Source organism: Centruroides sculpturatus, unplaced genomic scaffold (assembly GCF_000671375.1).
Source record: "Centruroides sculpturatus isolate CEXI.00-Female unplaced genomic scaffold, Cexi_2.0 scaffold86, whole genome shotgun sequence".
Lineage (NCBI taxonomy): Eukaryota > Metazoa > Arthropoda > Arachnida > Scorpiones > Buthidae > Centruroides > Centruroides sculpturatus.
This window is the reverse complement of record NW_019384475.1, coordinates 693,085-709,541: the sequence shown is the minus strand read 5'-3', so window position 1 is coordinate 709,541 and position 16,457 is coordinate 693,085. Positions and strand designations below refer to the sequence as shown.

Sequence of the window (16,457 nt, the reverse complement as noted above, 5' to 3'; positions counted from 1 at the left end):
TTTTTGTAAATTTAACCGATTAATTGTTAATAGCTTAGAAAAGAAGTTCTGAAAAACACTTTTTTCTTCTTCACTATTTTCAGTCTTGCGCTGTTCCAAATGAAGTCATCAATGAGGTTCATAGTCTGATCAACAAATCTTATAGGTGGATGACCTCAATACTGCTTGTCAGCGTTAGTCTCTCAAGATTATCATGTCTGACGATGAAACTAAAGAAACCCGGAGTGTGTTTCTGGATGCGAGAGGGAAAATTTTCACAAATAACAATTCATGTGCATGTGAATGAAGTAAACATTTAAAAAAAATTAATTTAAGCATTCGAATTTTGAAATTAGGAATTCCAAATTTCAATTGCATCTTATTATTTTATAGTGTTGACACGTTCAGTATCGTGCATATCAAACTATCAGCATATATTCTGATAATCTCTGATCATAGTGGTTGGTTCAAAATTAGTTAATCAAGTGGATAAGATTAAGTTTATAAAGAATCGAATTTCCCATTTTAAAAATTTAATACACTCGAAAAACTGTCTCGAAATGAAAAAGTTACGTATTTATTAACATTACAAAAGGCATATAAGAGTAAAGTTTACCATCCATATTATTTTCTAATTAATTTTAATTAACTTTAAATTTTAAGGCATTAATTAGAAAATTATAATTTAGAATTAAAATTAAAATTTTGTATCTAACGCTTTAGAAATGGTTGTAATAACAGAGCAAGAGAAAGAGCGTAGAGAAATTGGAGAAATAGCATCTGGAGAAACATAGGAAAAGGAAAGTATAATAGTCAACCGTAGAAAGGATATAATAGACGGATAGAAGAGAATGAGTGACCCGAGCAGAATGCTTATTCTCGAATTATTCTTGTAGCAACGTTAACATTTTGAGCTCATTGTCATGTAATAAGAACAAATTTTATGATTGGTCTCATTAAACGAGTTCGTACCAGACAACTCTTCCAACATGTTTCTGTTGCTACACCAATGCTGGAGACTAAATATCTTGCCTAATCTCCAGTTATGTCAGAAGCAATACAAACACATTCAGATGCCACGTGGTACAAACTCATTCAATGAGACCATTCATCGAATGAGTTTGTACCATGCGACACCGTTAGAAAATTCGTGAGGATAATCATATAAATAGAAATTAGGCAATTGAAACAGAAAGAGATGCATAAATTTATTATTATAAATTTTTACTTTAAAATTTTGAATATTGTATAAGATGTTTACATTACTAAAGATTTATTATTTTTATTTAAAACCTTGACATTATATAACTATTTTGTAGCATATCCGAATACGTGAAATCTAGCAATATAGAAAAATTTATCAATTGTTTCGTAATATTGTGATACTTCGTTGAATTTTGCTCGTTCTATTTCTTTTCCAATATCTCTGGTGATGTGACAATTTGCTGCAAATATCTTCCAGAATGACTCAATTATTTTAAATGGGATTAAGATAGACATACTGTTAGGAGGAATTTGATGTTCTACATAATAGAAACGACCTCCCTAAATTGAAAATAATTCATTTACTATCAAAGTTTTAATAGATTTTAAAAATACACTATGCAATTAATATCACTTACTTTCTTTAAAACACGCTTCACTTCGTGTAAAACCTTCTGCACATTATTAACACTACAAAGTACGTGAGTAGATACGACTACATCAACACTATCGTCTTTAACTTCTTTCATGTCTTCAGCTTCAGAACGAATAAACAAATCCAATTTTACGTTTGGAAATTTATTCTTGTTCTCTTGAAAATATTTTTGATAACTATCATTAGGATCCACGCAAATTAATGATGTCTTCTGTGGATAGTACTTAAAGTTTCTGCCACCTCCAGAGCCAATTTCCAAAATTTTGACTTGTCCTTCTCTCAGTCTCTCAGGATCCTTTGATTTAAACGTTTTTAAACTTTCAAATAATTTTTCTTTATATTCAGTAAGCAATTTTTCGTGCTTTGATTTAAATATTTTCTCCGTAAGGAAAGCGATCCATTTTTCTTGAGTCTTCCTGGATATCTTCAAAATAAGTAGAAACGCAGCTAAAATCGTTATTAACAACAATATAATATATTGAATTATTAAAAATATAAATGAAATCATTATAATGAAGAGAATTTAACGCAGCTGTCTCGAGTTTTCCATGTTTTATTTAGTTTAAAGATTAAACGTACAGTAACCTTATCTAAAGTAAATAAAACAGGAAATTTATCTGAATATTTGATAAAAATATATAAAATTGCTTTATTTTTTAAAAATTTCAACTTGATAAATAATATTTAAAAACTGAATTTTAAAAAATTGTAGACAAATTATTATACTTCTTTTACGTTTATTATTGTTTTCGAGTATATTATTTTTGAAAATATGATTTATGGTTGTTCATTTTACTTATTTCAGAAAAAAATGAATGCTCAAGTAAAAATAAAATATTTAAATGTTTACATTTTGTAATTTTTTTTTCGTCAATCTATGCCAATGTTTCTCAACATATTCTCTTAAAAACTGTTCATAAATAAATTTGTTTAATTAATGCTTTTTTCTAATCGTTCTCATCGAAATTTAAAATAACATACTTTATATTTATTCTTATTTATTCTCAATATTTAAAGTTATATTTAAAGTATTTATTTGTTTATTTGTTATACGGGATGTTTAAAATTAAATTGACTGTACTCAGAGTGATGTAAAGAAGAAGGTACTCGATGGATCACTGTGAAAATTGGTGGTTGCCTTAATATTAATAAGAACATGGTGAAGAGAATTTGCAAATACAAAAATAGTTAGTTTTCATGTCAACAAATAGCGTTGGTATGTTAAAACATGTTACATCTAATTTCTTCTGATAACATCTAAGTTCTTGACGACAGTAAAGACGTCACACTTTATAGTGTGACGTCTTTCCTGTAAGAACCATGGATATCTTCTGAAGGACAGAGCTTTGCTAGTGAATCATTTTACCAAAATGGCAGTAATGCCTTCGTCAACTTTCGGTTATCGAGTTATTTGAAAACCCAAATTTACGAAGTAACGTTCAATTACTTGCTGAAGGCAAGAATAGCACAGCATGTTTCAGCCATTCTCAAGTCATATGTCAAGCAACTGTGGATCACGCCATATTACGTTTTCAGCACATTTTGCATACTAATGGTTCAAACCTGAGAATCCTGCTTCATAAAATAAAGGATATGCTTGTTAAACTTGTTATTTTCTTTATTTTAGCGCATCAACACCAGCTGTTGGCCTAACAACTAACTTTTTTATTCGTAAATGCGCTTTCTTGTGTTCTTTAAAGGTAACCACCAATTTTCACTGTGATCCGTCGAGTAGATTTTTCTCTACATCGTTCTGCATACTATCAGTTTCCTTATAATCCACTGATATATACAGGGTGACCCAGGTAAAAATGGCCCAACTCACTGTAAACGATACAAATGAATTTAGGAAAAGGATACTCGTTAGAAATTTTATTATAAAATTACATAAACACATAGAAACTTATGGAAGATGCTGAAATTAATGTCATGGAAGGAAAGCATTCGCAGGAGCAATGGATATACGACTGAATTTCCTTCATATTTCTGATATTTTTGATGTTATTTCTGATATATTTGATGTATATTTCTGATGTTGGTTTCATACAGTTTTCCTTCTAAATATCTCCTATGAAATTTACATCACTAATGTTTCATCATTCTCAGTCGGGCCGATTTTAAGTGGGACACCCTGTCAATATGTCCATTATCTGATGTCTGATAGTGATACTTATATTTATGAATGTAGATAGCACAATCAAACATTACGGTGTAATTCATTTTGTTTATTCATTTATTTATGTACCTAAGAATTGACTTTTACTTCCTCGAGAGAGCAATATCACTCTCGTTGAGAAACATTGTTCTACACAGACTGATGAGCAAACGCATTCATGAAATTCAAAATTAATGTTGAGAATACTCAATATCGCGAAGATTAGGTTTTTAACTCCAGAGGTCTTATTTGATATCCAGCATAGGTTCTGCCATGACTACCAAAAAATCTGATTATGGATAGAGTCATTTTTAATTATTGGATCTGGTTTATAATGAAAAATCTTGCATTAATTAATTACAAATACTGATTTTCCATTTAATATTTATGGGTAAGCAAGGCCACTCCTAGAATGTGCAGGGCAATGGGCAAAAGTCGATATTATTGAAAACATATAATTGAAAACAAATAACCTTACTTCTCTACTTCAAGCACCATTTAGGTTTGGCTGAAATTTGTTCTAAATATATATATAAACGAAAAACATCGAAAAATGTCACACATAGACAATTAGAATCAGAGTTCATCTATGACACGTGATCAATACTCTATCAGTCATACAAATCTAACATTGCACTTTAGTAAACCGGAAGTGCCGTCATTATTTCTCTCTCGCTTCCAAAATTTCATTGAAGATTTAGAGTATACATCACATTTTGAGTTAAAAGTTCGTCGTAATCTTAATATATTCTGACAGTTGTTATATCAATATTTATTAAATATTTAAGTACTGTAATTACATCCGTGTTTACGGTTGTTTAAGATGAAAATGATTTCTGTTCCCAATGCGTATAACAATGGGGGCATATCCGGTTCTGTTATAGTGAGGTTCTAGTTTAGTTTTTAAAATTTACTCTCTTAATTATTTAAAATCATTTTTTTTATTTAAAATTTTTACATTCCATAATATTTATCCCAAGTATCCGTCTAGCGCTTAGTCAATCAACGCAATTAGTTTTACATTGGTGTTTGTTTTAAATAGCCCATAGGACAGGGATGGCAAGCCTTCTTTGAGTCTTCGTCCCGTATAGTGAGCATAAATATCTTTAAAAATATTTATGCGTGCCGAAGTTATAGACTTAGAATAATGATATTTAAATAAATGGAGTAAAATGCTTTAATTGGAATAAATGTAAATAAAATTATTGAAAAAGGATAATTAGATGATAAACCGATATCGTATGAAATGTTACGTGCCAGATGATTTCTCCCGACGTGCCACTTTGGGCATGCTTGCATAGGTTCGCCATCCTTGCCATTGGGCTGTCCACAAATTACGTGACGCAGATATTCATGGGTGGGTATGCAGGTAATCGTTATAATGCGTTACAAGGAGATGAGAGGATGTTTACAAAAGGTTATGTAATGCTACGTCTCAATCCTTGTGTGACAGAATGATTTATTTTTGTTTTGAAACAGTTACATAGAGAACCTTGCTGTTTATACCACTTCGTACGTAATTAATAAAGTAAAGTAACGTTTAGTATCCCATATTGTGTTTTCCTTAGTAGAATTATGTAACTCCATCTAGGGTGTGCGTTACGTAATTTTGGAGGTGAGCATTTGCGACGCCTTACCGAGCATTAAAAAGGATGGGATGGTAACTGAAAAATATAAAAATAACGTTATATAATTTACGGACGATCCCATACTGACTCCTAAAGATTCTTATAATTATTTAACTATAACGAAAGCAAATACAATCTCCATTAAAACATAAAAGTAATTTAATACAGACTATACAGTACTTGCGGTGTGATTGCTCCATGCACCTGCTAGTTTTTTCAGATGCTGTTAACCACGCACGTCGATCCATAGGGAACAAAGGTAACTTATCTTCTCGATGTTTCTGTATTGGCACATTGTCTTCTCCTCCAAGCTATATTTTTATATTTTTATTTTATACCATACTACATAATTAGGAGTAAAAAACGAGTACACTTTAACAATGTACTTTTCATATCTAGGCTCGAGCCCCAATATATGTTTACAGATCGACGTCGATGCTATTAACAATAATAAGATGATGATTAGGCATTACGAAACAAAATAGACTTGTATGTTTACTCTCTTAAAATTTACTATGAAATACAATTATTTCAAAAACTTGATTTATTTTTTTGTCTTTTGTTCTGTAAAATCATTAATTATATCACCGTAATTTAGTTTTAAATAGTTTACTGTTTAATTTTTATGAACAGTAATGTCAAATTACAGAGACAATCTTTCTTGGATCATAGAAGTTCTTATGTAAATTTTTTTTAATTAGAAAAACTGCGCTCTGCAAAAGCAGTAGCAAGTAGAAGACTTAATTAGATTCTTAAAGCTATAAAAAAGAAAATTTGGATTCGAATTTTTAATTTATGTATCACACTTAAAATGCTCAAGCATTTGCATTTTAAGTGTTGCTACTAAATTTGCACTTTGGCAAGTTTAGTAGCAACTCGCCGACGAATTTACTTGCTGCTATTAAATTCGCTCAATGTAACTACTTCGGCTAGTAAATTCGCTTTTGATGATTTACCCGAGCGAGTAAAGTTGGAGACCGGCCTACCTTTGTCACTAATCGCTCTCTGGTTTGGAAACTCGTTCTATGTAATCATGTGCAGCGAGTGACAAAGAGAGTAGATTTCTACGAAAGTAATCTACAAGAATAATAATAGTTGTTTCTGTTCTGAAAAATATTTGAAGAGGAGATAGCGTAAAGAAACAGGAAAAAAGAATATGAATAAAAGACTGAATATCAAAAGGAGAGAAATATGGTGTAACCTGTAATGTATACAAAATGATTATTTTTGTTAAGAATCTCACTACTTTTGGATTAAGTTTGCCCTATCGCCATTACGTCGATTAAACTGGCTAAAAATTGCTGCTCAATTATTCTGCAAGGTTTAAGTAATAGTAATATAAATGCATATTGGGAATTATGCCACCACTGGAAACGCTGCAGCATTGCATACCGTGCTATGTTACTACTGAGTAATAAGTGAATTGTAAGAGAATGTATTAGCCAAGTGTAACTCTGCTACAGTTGTGTGTTTGTAAACTCGTCCACTCTCGCGTTTAGATGTTCGCGAGTAGCTACTAGTCTAAACGCATCCACTGTAATTGAACCAAAACATTGATTTGTTTGTAAGTTTGCGTGATGAATTTTTGCAGCAAATGTTATAAATATTTTAATTTCAATAAAGAAATCGCTTTCATTTATATCTCGATGTTTTTCAGTTTTTTCATACAGTAATATCTAAATTCATATAGCATTTTATCAATTCTTTTATAGTGTTACGCTAATAATTGCATCGTATTGCAGTATAAATGCACATAGCTATCAAAACTAAAGTTATTGTTAACGTATAAAATCTGTTTTACTTGATTAAACTTGATTTATGAGTAAATTTTATAAAAATAATTTCTTTTATAAATGTAAATCACTATATACTATAAATGCACTGTAAGTCAGATCTATTCAGGAATATTCATTGATGCTTTACGAGGGTTGGCGCAATATCGAATTTTTGACTGTACTTCTTTAAATAAAGAAATAAAATATAGCATATATATATACAGTTAGTAATTAAAGATCTCCATCTTAATTATTCTGCAACGTTTTAAATATCATTTAATTTTATAACCCTGTTCAGTTAAGAGTCATATTTTGTTCCTGTAACCATTTCTAATTATCAGTCAGTCATCAATCTTAATTTCTTAATTCTTACATTCTTAATTTTTCATACACATGTACTGTACTTTGATAATGTATAAAATTTCTGATCCGGATTTACACATAAGTTAAATATACCGTACTACACTCCAGGTTCTCACGCTATGAAGGACATTGATTCATTTTCAAAAACAATATTGGCTTATACTGTCCATATATTGTATTGTCTATTATTTAGTTGAAGAAAAAGGCTCTTGTATGCTGTAGCTTAGTGCCATAACACATTTTAATCAGATCATATATATATATATATATGAATTTATCAATTTATATTTTTTTTTAATAATAAAATGTAAAACAATTTAAATTTCAATCACGACACCTAAAGCAATTTTTTCTTAAAATATAATATCGATTCGTAGTAATTATATGTTAACGTTCTATATAGGCTATATCTATTAGCCTATATAGACAGTATATGTTAAAAACTTATATAGCATAAGTATTTTTACTATTGTAACATTTTAACTTAATATACTTCATATAAACTTTCAAAATTCTTAAAATTTTAAATACGTTTTAAAAATATTTCATCGTATAATTTTTGACTACGTCACTTTTTAGTAAATTGCATGAAGTGTCAAAAAAACAATTGCTGAAGAATCACAACTTCATAGGAAAGTAAATGAGGATTTTTTTTCTTCTTCTTCTTTACGATTTAAGTTAAACATTTCCTTTAATTAGTGAAGCAATGAAGCTAAAAGAAAGAATGTAAACTTTTTAGAACTTTCAATGGGGAGAAGAAAATTAAAGGTGTGCTTTAGGATTAGTTTAAAGTGTAAAATATTTATAAATATATTTGATAAATCCTATTTGATCACTTTTTAAATCATTGTAAAATGTCACTCGAACTAGAAACGGTATTTAAGACATGGAAAATATTATTACATAATCTTTAAAAAGTATCCAAAGAATTCTAAAATGCAGAAAAATAAAAATATTTTTCCAGCGTGATTTATACTAAAAGATTATATTTTATATACCTGAGTTCAGATCTCAAAAGAAAATCCTTCAAAACTGTAATATGAATTGAGATTGATAAAACAAACGATTAATTATCGTGACGCACCGGGTTATGTAACTTGCCACAATTAGATCCATTTTTAGTATAGTCCAATCTGAAATGGAATCAGTCTGCGAAAGTGGGACTGTGCATCGACCCATACTACTACAGATAAATTATAAAATATGAATTGGGCTCGAATTTGGATCCCAAAAACGATAAACTGACTGCTTTACTGCCCTACAACTCTTTATGATAATGCAAGTGCATATACTTGAAGCTGATATCCAAGAAAACTGAAAATCTTGTTTTTGGATGATGTTCTTCATTAAATTAATTTTACCAAATGAAGAAATCTTGAGCAGAGATTGTCAGAGGAGATTGCTGACGTTATATCGCTCATGGTCTATAATAATTGCACAATTCAAAGATGTTTTTTTTTTCTGTAAGTATGGAAGTGTGTGTGTGTGTGTCACAATTTTGTTCACTCTATTTGAAGCTTATAACTCCTGTGTCTTTTATCGAAAATTTCTGACATTTTGCAGAGAGGTTTGTGTATTAGGGGGATTGGTAATATTAAATTTTGCTGATTAATGGTCGAGGGGGTTGGGAGATTAAAGAGGATTATATGTCATATCTCGAGTAGAGTCATACTTAATGAGACTTTACTCGTTATTAACATTCACAATGTTTTATATATATATATATATATATATATAAAACTTATTCCTACCTTCAGAATTAAGCTTTTTTCCATTTTATAATAATTAAAAATATAAAAAGTTTTTAAATAAAATATTATAACAGATGGTGCTACAAGCAGTTTTAATTGTTGTTGCCAGGAATGTTAAGCAACTCGTTGCTGAATTTGTTTTTATTTTTATTATTTTTTTTTTTACTTTTTGTCAAAATATAAGCTTTTTTTAACAAACTTTACTGTTTTGAAACATTTCAACGCCTAAGATCTCTACAATAAAAAAAAACCAATATTAGTGGATTAGTGGCACATTTCAAACTGGAGTAATTAGGGGTACTAAAAACATTTAAAACAACTTTTCTGTAATTAATTTTAAAGTTTCTTTTATTGAAGACAATAATGGACAGTTGGTATTCATTTTTTTCTATTTTATTTGCAATTTATTTCCAATTTTTTTAAAAAAAACCTTTAAACCTCTTTTTTTATGAATTTGGTGTTTTTTTCATTTATGCCAGCCCATGAACAATATATATATAAAAAGAAACAAGCATCGAAAAATATCATACAGCCAATCAGAATCAGAATTTCAACTAAGACACGTGATCTATAGTCTGCCAATCATACAAATCTAATATCGCACTCCAGCAAACCGGAAGCATCACTATTATTTCTCTCGTGCTTTCAAGAATTTATCGAATATATAAAGTACTCACATTACATTTTTAGTTAAAGTTCGTCGTAATCTGCATATATTTTGAGAGTAGTTATATATTTATTAAATATTTTCTTAATTACTTTCGTGTTTAGTGTTTGACATGAAAATAATTTCTAGTTCGGAAGACAGCATATCCAATTCCGGTGATTCTTTCTGTATTTTAAAATTTACTTTCTTAATTTTTATAATGATTTTTAATTAAAACTTACATTCCATAATTTTTATTCCTATATGTCTCAACATAGCTAATCAACTCAATTTTACATTATTATTTGTTTTATGAATATAGTGGCTGTCCATAAATTACGTAAAGCAAACCATGGGTGAGTAAGCGTGCAAATAATTGTTACAATGCATTACGAGGGAGTGAGGTGTTTACAAAAACGTTAGATAATGCTAAGATCCTTGGATAACATAATGATACATTTTTGTTTCCGGAAGGTATATGTCATTACTTTTGTACTTAATATAAAATAGCGTAATGTTTACTAATGTTAATGTTATCTCAGACTTTGTATTATTTCTTAGTACAATTAATTGTACTAAGGTCGATCTAGAATGTGTCTTATGTAATTCTGGGGATGGGGCATACAACCGTTAAGAGAGTGAGATGGTAGTTGGAAAGTATAAAAATAACATTACATAATTTATGGAAGATCCTTAGAAGTGATTCTTACAGAACCTATTTCCTTATTAAAGTAACGAAAACAAATACAAACGCCATTGAAACATAAATAAATTTAAAGACTGCATCATCTATATGGCGTGATTGCGCTGTGCACCTGCTGAGTTTTTAATGTTACGCCTTGTTCATTGATCGAACCGCTAATAATTTTTTTTAAAATATGCGCATTATACTATGCATTTTTTATTTTTTATTTTTGTTCACATCTATAATTTTTTCGAAGAGAATAAATTTATTACTTTCTTCTAAATACAGTAGTTCTTAACGATATGTAAACATTTTCTATTTACATGAAGTTTCCTCAATTTCGTTTTTGAATTGTAAGTCAGGAGATCGTCTTATACGTCACTATATATGTCATTTCCACTGAAAAATACACTGTACATGTTAGCATGCTTATGCAAGAGAATATCTCAAGTTATCAACATAAGCATAATAATCTCACCTTTAAAAACATGGCAATAAGTTATTAAAGGCTATTCGAAGATCCTAAATATAAAAGTAGATAAAATTTTTTAAACAAAAAGGCATCCTTATCCTTTCTCCCTTTTTCCTCCTCAAGAAACAGATTCTGAACCATGTCACCGTAGGAATATAATCTCTCGATTATATATCAGCAAGAGTATATGGAGCAGTCTAATTTATGTAAACAAGTGTTGTGTAACTGTTATATGAAGGGAACTACAAGGGAAATAAATTTGGCAAGTAAACCATAACTGCAGTTAATACATCATTTTAGAAATCACATCAATATTGACGCTAACGGCTGATTATATGTAGTCTTTCCACATGGCACTTGCCGATCCGAAATTAACGTAAACGTGGCGCCACCTCGTAGCTATAAAAATAACTAAATTATATAGCATGCAAAACTTATTAGATTGTATAATCTTAATAAGGATGTCAATGACATTTTACCAATTATAATTAAAATCATTATCATTTACACTTAAAAGTGTAGCTACTGTACTTTCATTTCCTAAAGTTTTATTACATAACAATAAATATTTTTATTTACTGTTATAAATATAGAAAGAAGTTACTGATTAGTAAATTTAATTAATTTTAATTAATCATCATAAGCTTAATCCTAATTAATTACTTCTAAATAATTTAATTTTAATTACTGCTACCAGACGGCACTATTTTAATCGACTATATGATTTAATAACCAAGAGACAAGGATGACATTCATATCTTCCTTGTACTCCAATGTATTTCTGCCAATATAAATTTTCCACAACAGGAAATTCCTTTTGAAAATATTTTCAATAACAATAGTTATGATTATAAACACAAAAAAATTCTCTACTTATAATAGTATGACTAGCGTTATCAATTGAAATTATACGTCATTTCCAACGATTTTATGTAATAATATTCCAAATTTCTCTGCTTTATCATTTAAAATATATATAAATAAAATTAAATTTTTCGTTTATTCCTATACAGAATAAAGCTGATAGTTCTTTATCTAACCACAAGTTTTGTACATCAAATTAAAAAAAAATGAATAAACTGAATCAAATTAATATTTATAGATACAGACAAAACCCGTTCATCCGGATCATCTGGATTTCCAGAATATCCGGATTGATTTGAATAGTCACATTTTTATTTTTTTTAAATTGTTATACTCTGCGATGTATGTGAGATGATGTAGCAATCTCACGTCTGCAAGGCTAAAAATCATACTGTTTTTATGTACAGAGTAATTTTTATGTCCCTATTTAATTTGTTATTGTTTTCGAGTCAGTAAAGCACGTAATTTTATTTTCGGTCATTAAAAATTATTAATTTTTTAGTATGGAATTTTCGAATTTTATTTCAATACCTCACAAATTTCGGTTTATCTAAATTTTCGTTAATCGGGTCTCATTTGATCATGATAAATGGGTTTGGCTGTATCATTTTTCATAATTTAAGCATACTAATTTCATATGAACAACGAAATTTTCAAATAATTTCTGATGATTTCAAGAATAATTTTAATAATAAGTTGTTGATTATTTTATCAATATTATAGAACTTAATACATAACTTAACTGTCATTTATAACGGGCAGTGTAGATGACCAAACAAAATGAAAATATAAAGTGATTTTTACTTGCTGCCGCTCAGCTGATCAATAAAATAAAAGTTCAAGATGTGTTGAAAAAGCTCAGGAAAAGTTTGTATTGTTGGGATAAAGAAACACAACACGACGGTGACCTGCCAGGAGCCTTGCAAAACGACTTTTTACGGAAAACTGGCTCCTATTTACTGTAAGTGTTATGGCATCAGCCTATCACTCTGAAGAACTCGAGATCAAATTTGGGCAGTAACCATCCGAGCATTTTCCATGGGTGATTTGTCCCGAATATATTAGGCCCTTCTCTCATTGCTCGGCTATCTCTATTGTTAGCCTGGCCGAGCCATGATGAGTATAGAAAAATGACTCCTAGTGCTCACATGGCAGGAAGAGACAAAAATGAGAAAAGTGACATAAACGATTTGAAACTGGAAAATTGCTATAACTAATAATCAACTTGTGGACAATCTCAATTTTTTATGCCACACACAGCCATTACAATCATTACTTCTCTGAAAAACCTTGGAACTGCTACTCTCACAATATAACTATTCTCCCAATTTAGCAAACCACTGAACACTGGTAGTTGGTCGTGAGTTCGCGCCTCGTCAACTAACTGGCAACGTAGAGTCTTCCGTGTTTTCTTCACGTTTGTAATACCTAAATAAGACCAAATTCCGATAAAAGTCTTTCCGGGAGGCATTTAACCTGGGTGAATCAACCACGTGTCGCGTTGCAGTAACCAAATAAGTCAAACCAAACTCTTGATCTAGCTCTTAACGACTTTTTATTTGCCCAAAACTGAAAAGAAAAAAAAAGTTAAAAAATTTTGCGGTGTCTAAAATAAACTGATCTTTCTAAATGTTTCCTGGTAATGGTCGGATGATCGAAACGGTTAATTAAAGAGTCAGCTTCCAACTGTAGTGGATCTGAAATCGAGTTCGGATGAGCCACTTTAGGAATTTTTCAGTAGTAGTCTGTTCCGGATATGTCGGATTCTGTCCCTTACTTCCCAGCCTCCTATTGTAGCTTTTAACCCTTGTATCGTAACCCTTAAATCCAAATCCGTATTAATTAATTCAAAAATATTTGACATTTTACGTAAATTATTTAATTTTATAATTTCAAATACACTTTTTAATTTTTAAGAATTAATATAACTATTTTTCTACTGTTAACAATTGATAATTATTATCTTAAATATTATCTATTTTAAATTCAAGAAAATGGATTTCATCCTTTATTTTGTTGCATATCCTAAAACGTGATATCTTACAATAAATGGAAATTTATCAATATATTTATAATATTGTGATACTTCTTCGAATCCTGCTCGTTCCACTTCTTTTCCAATGTCTCTAGTCAGATGACAATTTCCTCCAAGTATCTTCCAAACTGGCTCGATTATTTTAGAAAAGATTACGGTAAAATTCATCTCTGGAGAAATTTGATGGTCATAATAATAGAATCGGCTTCCCTAAATGGAAAATATTTTTTCCATTTTATACACTTTTCGCAAAAGTATTCGCAGGATAAATAAACATCACTTACCTTCATTAAAACTCGCTTCACTTCTTGTAAGACTTTCTGCACATCGTTAACACTACAAAGTACATGAGTGGATACGACTACATCCACACTATCGTCTTCTATTTCCTTCATGTCTTCTGCTCCGGAACAAATAAACAGATCCAATTTTACATTTGGAAATTTGCTTTGATTCTCTTGAAAATATTTCTGAAAATTATTATTAGGTTCTACACAAATTAAGGAGGTATTCTCTGGATAATACTTAAAATTTGAGCCACTTCCGGCTCCAATTTCCAAAATTTTAACTTTTCCCTCGTTTAATCTCTGAGGATCTTTTGATTTAACCAGTTTCAATTCTGTAAATAGTTTTTGTTTTTCCGCAGCAATGTTTTTCTCGATATTTATTTTAAGTATTTTCTCTAAAAGGAAAGCGAACCATCTGTCTTGGACTCTTTTAGATGTCTTCAAAATAATTAGAAATAATACGAAAATCGTTGTCAATAACAATAAAACATTTCGAATAGTAATAAATATAAACCAAAGCATTTTAAGAGAATATCAGCACAGCTTCTTCACTCCAATTTAAATACGAGGAAATTAACTTTGAAGGTTAAATTTTACTTTATCTATTGATAGAATAAATATAATGGGAGGTTTATTTATACATTTATAAATAATTATAATATTTATTATTTTCGAAAATATAAAACAAAAATCATAAAAGTGTTCATTATTAAAATTTTAAGTTTCATAATTTATAATCATGTTTAAATTTTTAAATTAAATAAAATTAAGTTTTTAAATAAATTGATTTTTCGAATTTTAAATATATATATTTATGTATTTAATTTAAATAAAATTATTAAGTAAAAGTTATTTTTAAAAATTGAAATTAAAATTTCTAAATAATTTCAATTAAAGTTAATGAAATTTAATATGTCTCTTGCTTACGTAAGTTATATCAGCAGATAAGGATGTATTTATCTGCTGATATATTTAACGAGTAGATGTATTTATCTATTTGTTACTTAATACAATTCAAGTTTTGTGTGAATTTTTCATTGCAATTTCTAAACTTAAATTGTAATCTTTATTTTATAAGTATCACAAAAGTATCACTATTCACCATTTCGAGATGGCAGAAGAATATTAGCTGACGTTGACGATTACAATCTTTGACTGTTATCTAGGAGCATTCAGGGGAGTTATCAATGAAAATGAATGCATGCAGTTCTCACCAAAATATATGTAAGGTGAAAATGTGTGTGCTGTTACTGATTAAAAATTAAAACAAAAAAAAATTATAAAATGTAATCAACGATTTATAGTTTATTAAATTTATAGTTTACTAGCCTGTTGATCGTAGTTTTGTATGAGATGGATTAATAAGGCTTGGATATCACTGGTGTCTAATTACAGAACGATTCCGTAGCCGTAGTTCTGTATTTTACCACGAGATGTCGCTACTTCGTGACGTCAAGAAGCTGGGCAAGCATAACTCTGACTGGTGTAAATACACCACGGTCAGAATTAATTTATTACGAATAAAATTTGCTACTGTTTCTTTGTTGAACGTCAAATTTGTCTTTTGTCTAATGTTTAATGTTTATATTATAGCNACGCTATGAAGGACATTGATTCATTTTCAAAAACAATATTGGCTTATACTGTCCATATATTGTATTGTCTATTATTTAGTTGAAGAAAAAGGCTCTTGTATGCTGTAGCTTAGTGCCATAACACATTTTAATCAGATCATATATATATATATATATATGAATTTATCAATTTATATTTTTTTTTAATAATAAAATGTAAAACAATTTAAATTTCAATCACGACACCGAAAGCAATTTTTTCTTAAAATATAATATCGATTCGTAGTAATTATATGTTAACGTTCTATATAGGCTATATCTATTAGCCTATATAGACAGTATATGTTAAAAACTTATATAGCATAAGTATTTTTACTATTGTAACATTTTAACTTAATATACTTCATATAAACTTTCAAAATTCTTAAAATTTTAAATACGTTTTAAAAATATTTCATCGTATAATTTTTGACTACGTCACTTTTTAGTAAATTGCATGAAGTGTCAAAAACACTCGTCTAACTTCGAATTGCTGAAGAATCACAACTTCATAGGAAAGTAAATGAGGATTTTTTTTCTTCTTCTTCTTTACGATTTAAGTTAA

At 29.3% G+C, this 16,457-nt stretch overlaps 1 protein-coding gene across 1 annotated transcript; it reads right to left on the bottom strand.

Annotated features, from left to right (window-relative positions):
* Nucleotides 1-1,287: 1,287 nt before the first annotated feature.
* Nucleotides 1,288-15,658, bottom strand: LOC111621288. The gene is made up of 5 exons (XM_023363374.1): nucleotides 15,382-15,658; nucleotides 14,277-14,881; nucleotides 13,990-14,202; nucleotides 1,602-2,141; nucleotides 1,288-1,524 (listed from the first exon to the last, which is right to left on the bottom strand). Exons 2-5 carry the CDS (start codon nucleotides 14,799-14,801, stop codon nucleotides 1,288-1,290), a joined length of 1,515 nt encoding a protein of 504 aa, XP_023219142.1. The 5' UTR covers nucleotides 14,802-14,881; nucleotides 15,382-15,658.
* Nucleotides 15,659-16,457: the final 799 nt, after the last annotated feature.

What these genes read in the sequence shown, in the direction of transcription:
- LOC111621288 (XM_023363374.1), bottom strand. Translation starts at nt 14,801, where the DNA reads ATGCTTTGGTTTATATTTATTACTATTCGAAATGTTTTATTGTTATTG. An exon ending in CATTTATTGTAAGATATCAC is followed by an intron (nt 2,142 to 13,989) that starts GTTTTAGGATAT and finishes CAGCTGCGTTAA; the next exon opens with ATTCTCTTCATTATAATGAT. An exon ending in TGAAGCGTGTTTTAAAGAAA is followed by an intron (nt 1,525 to 1,601) that starts GTAAGTGATATT and finishes TTTTCAATTTAG; the next exon opens with GGAGGTCGTTTCTATTATGT.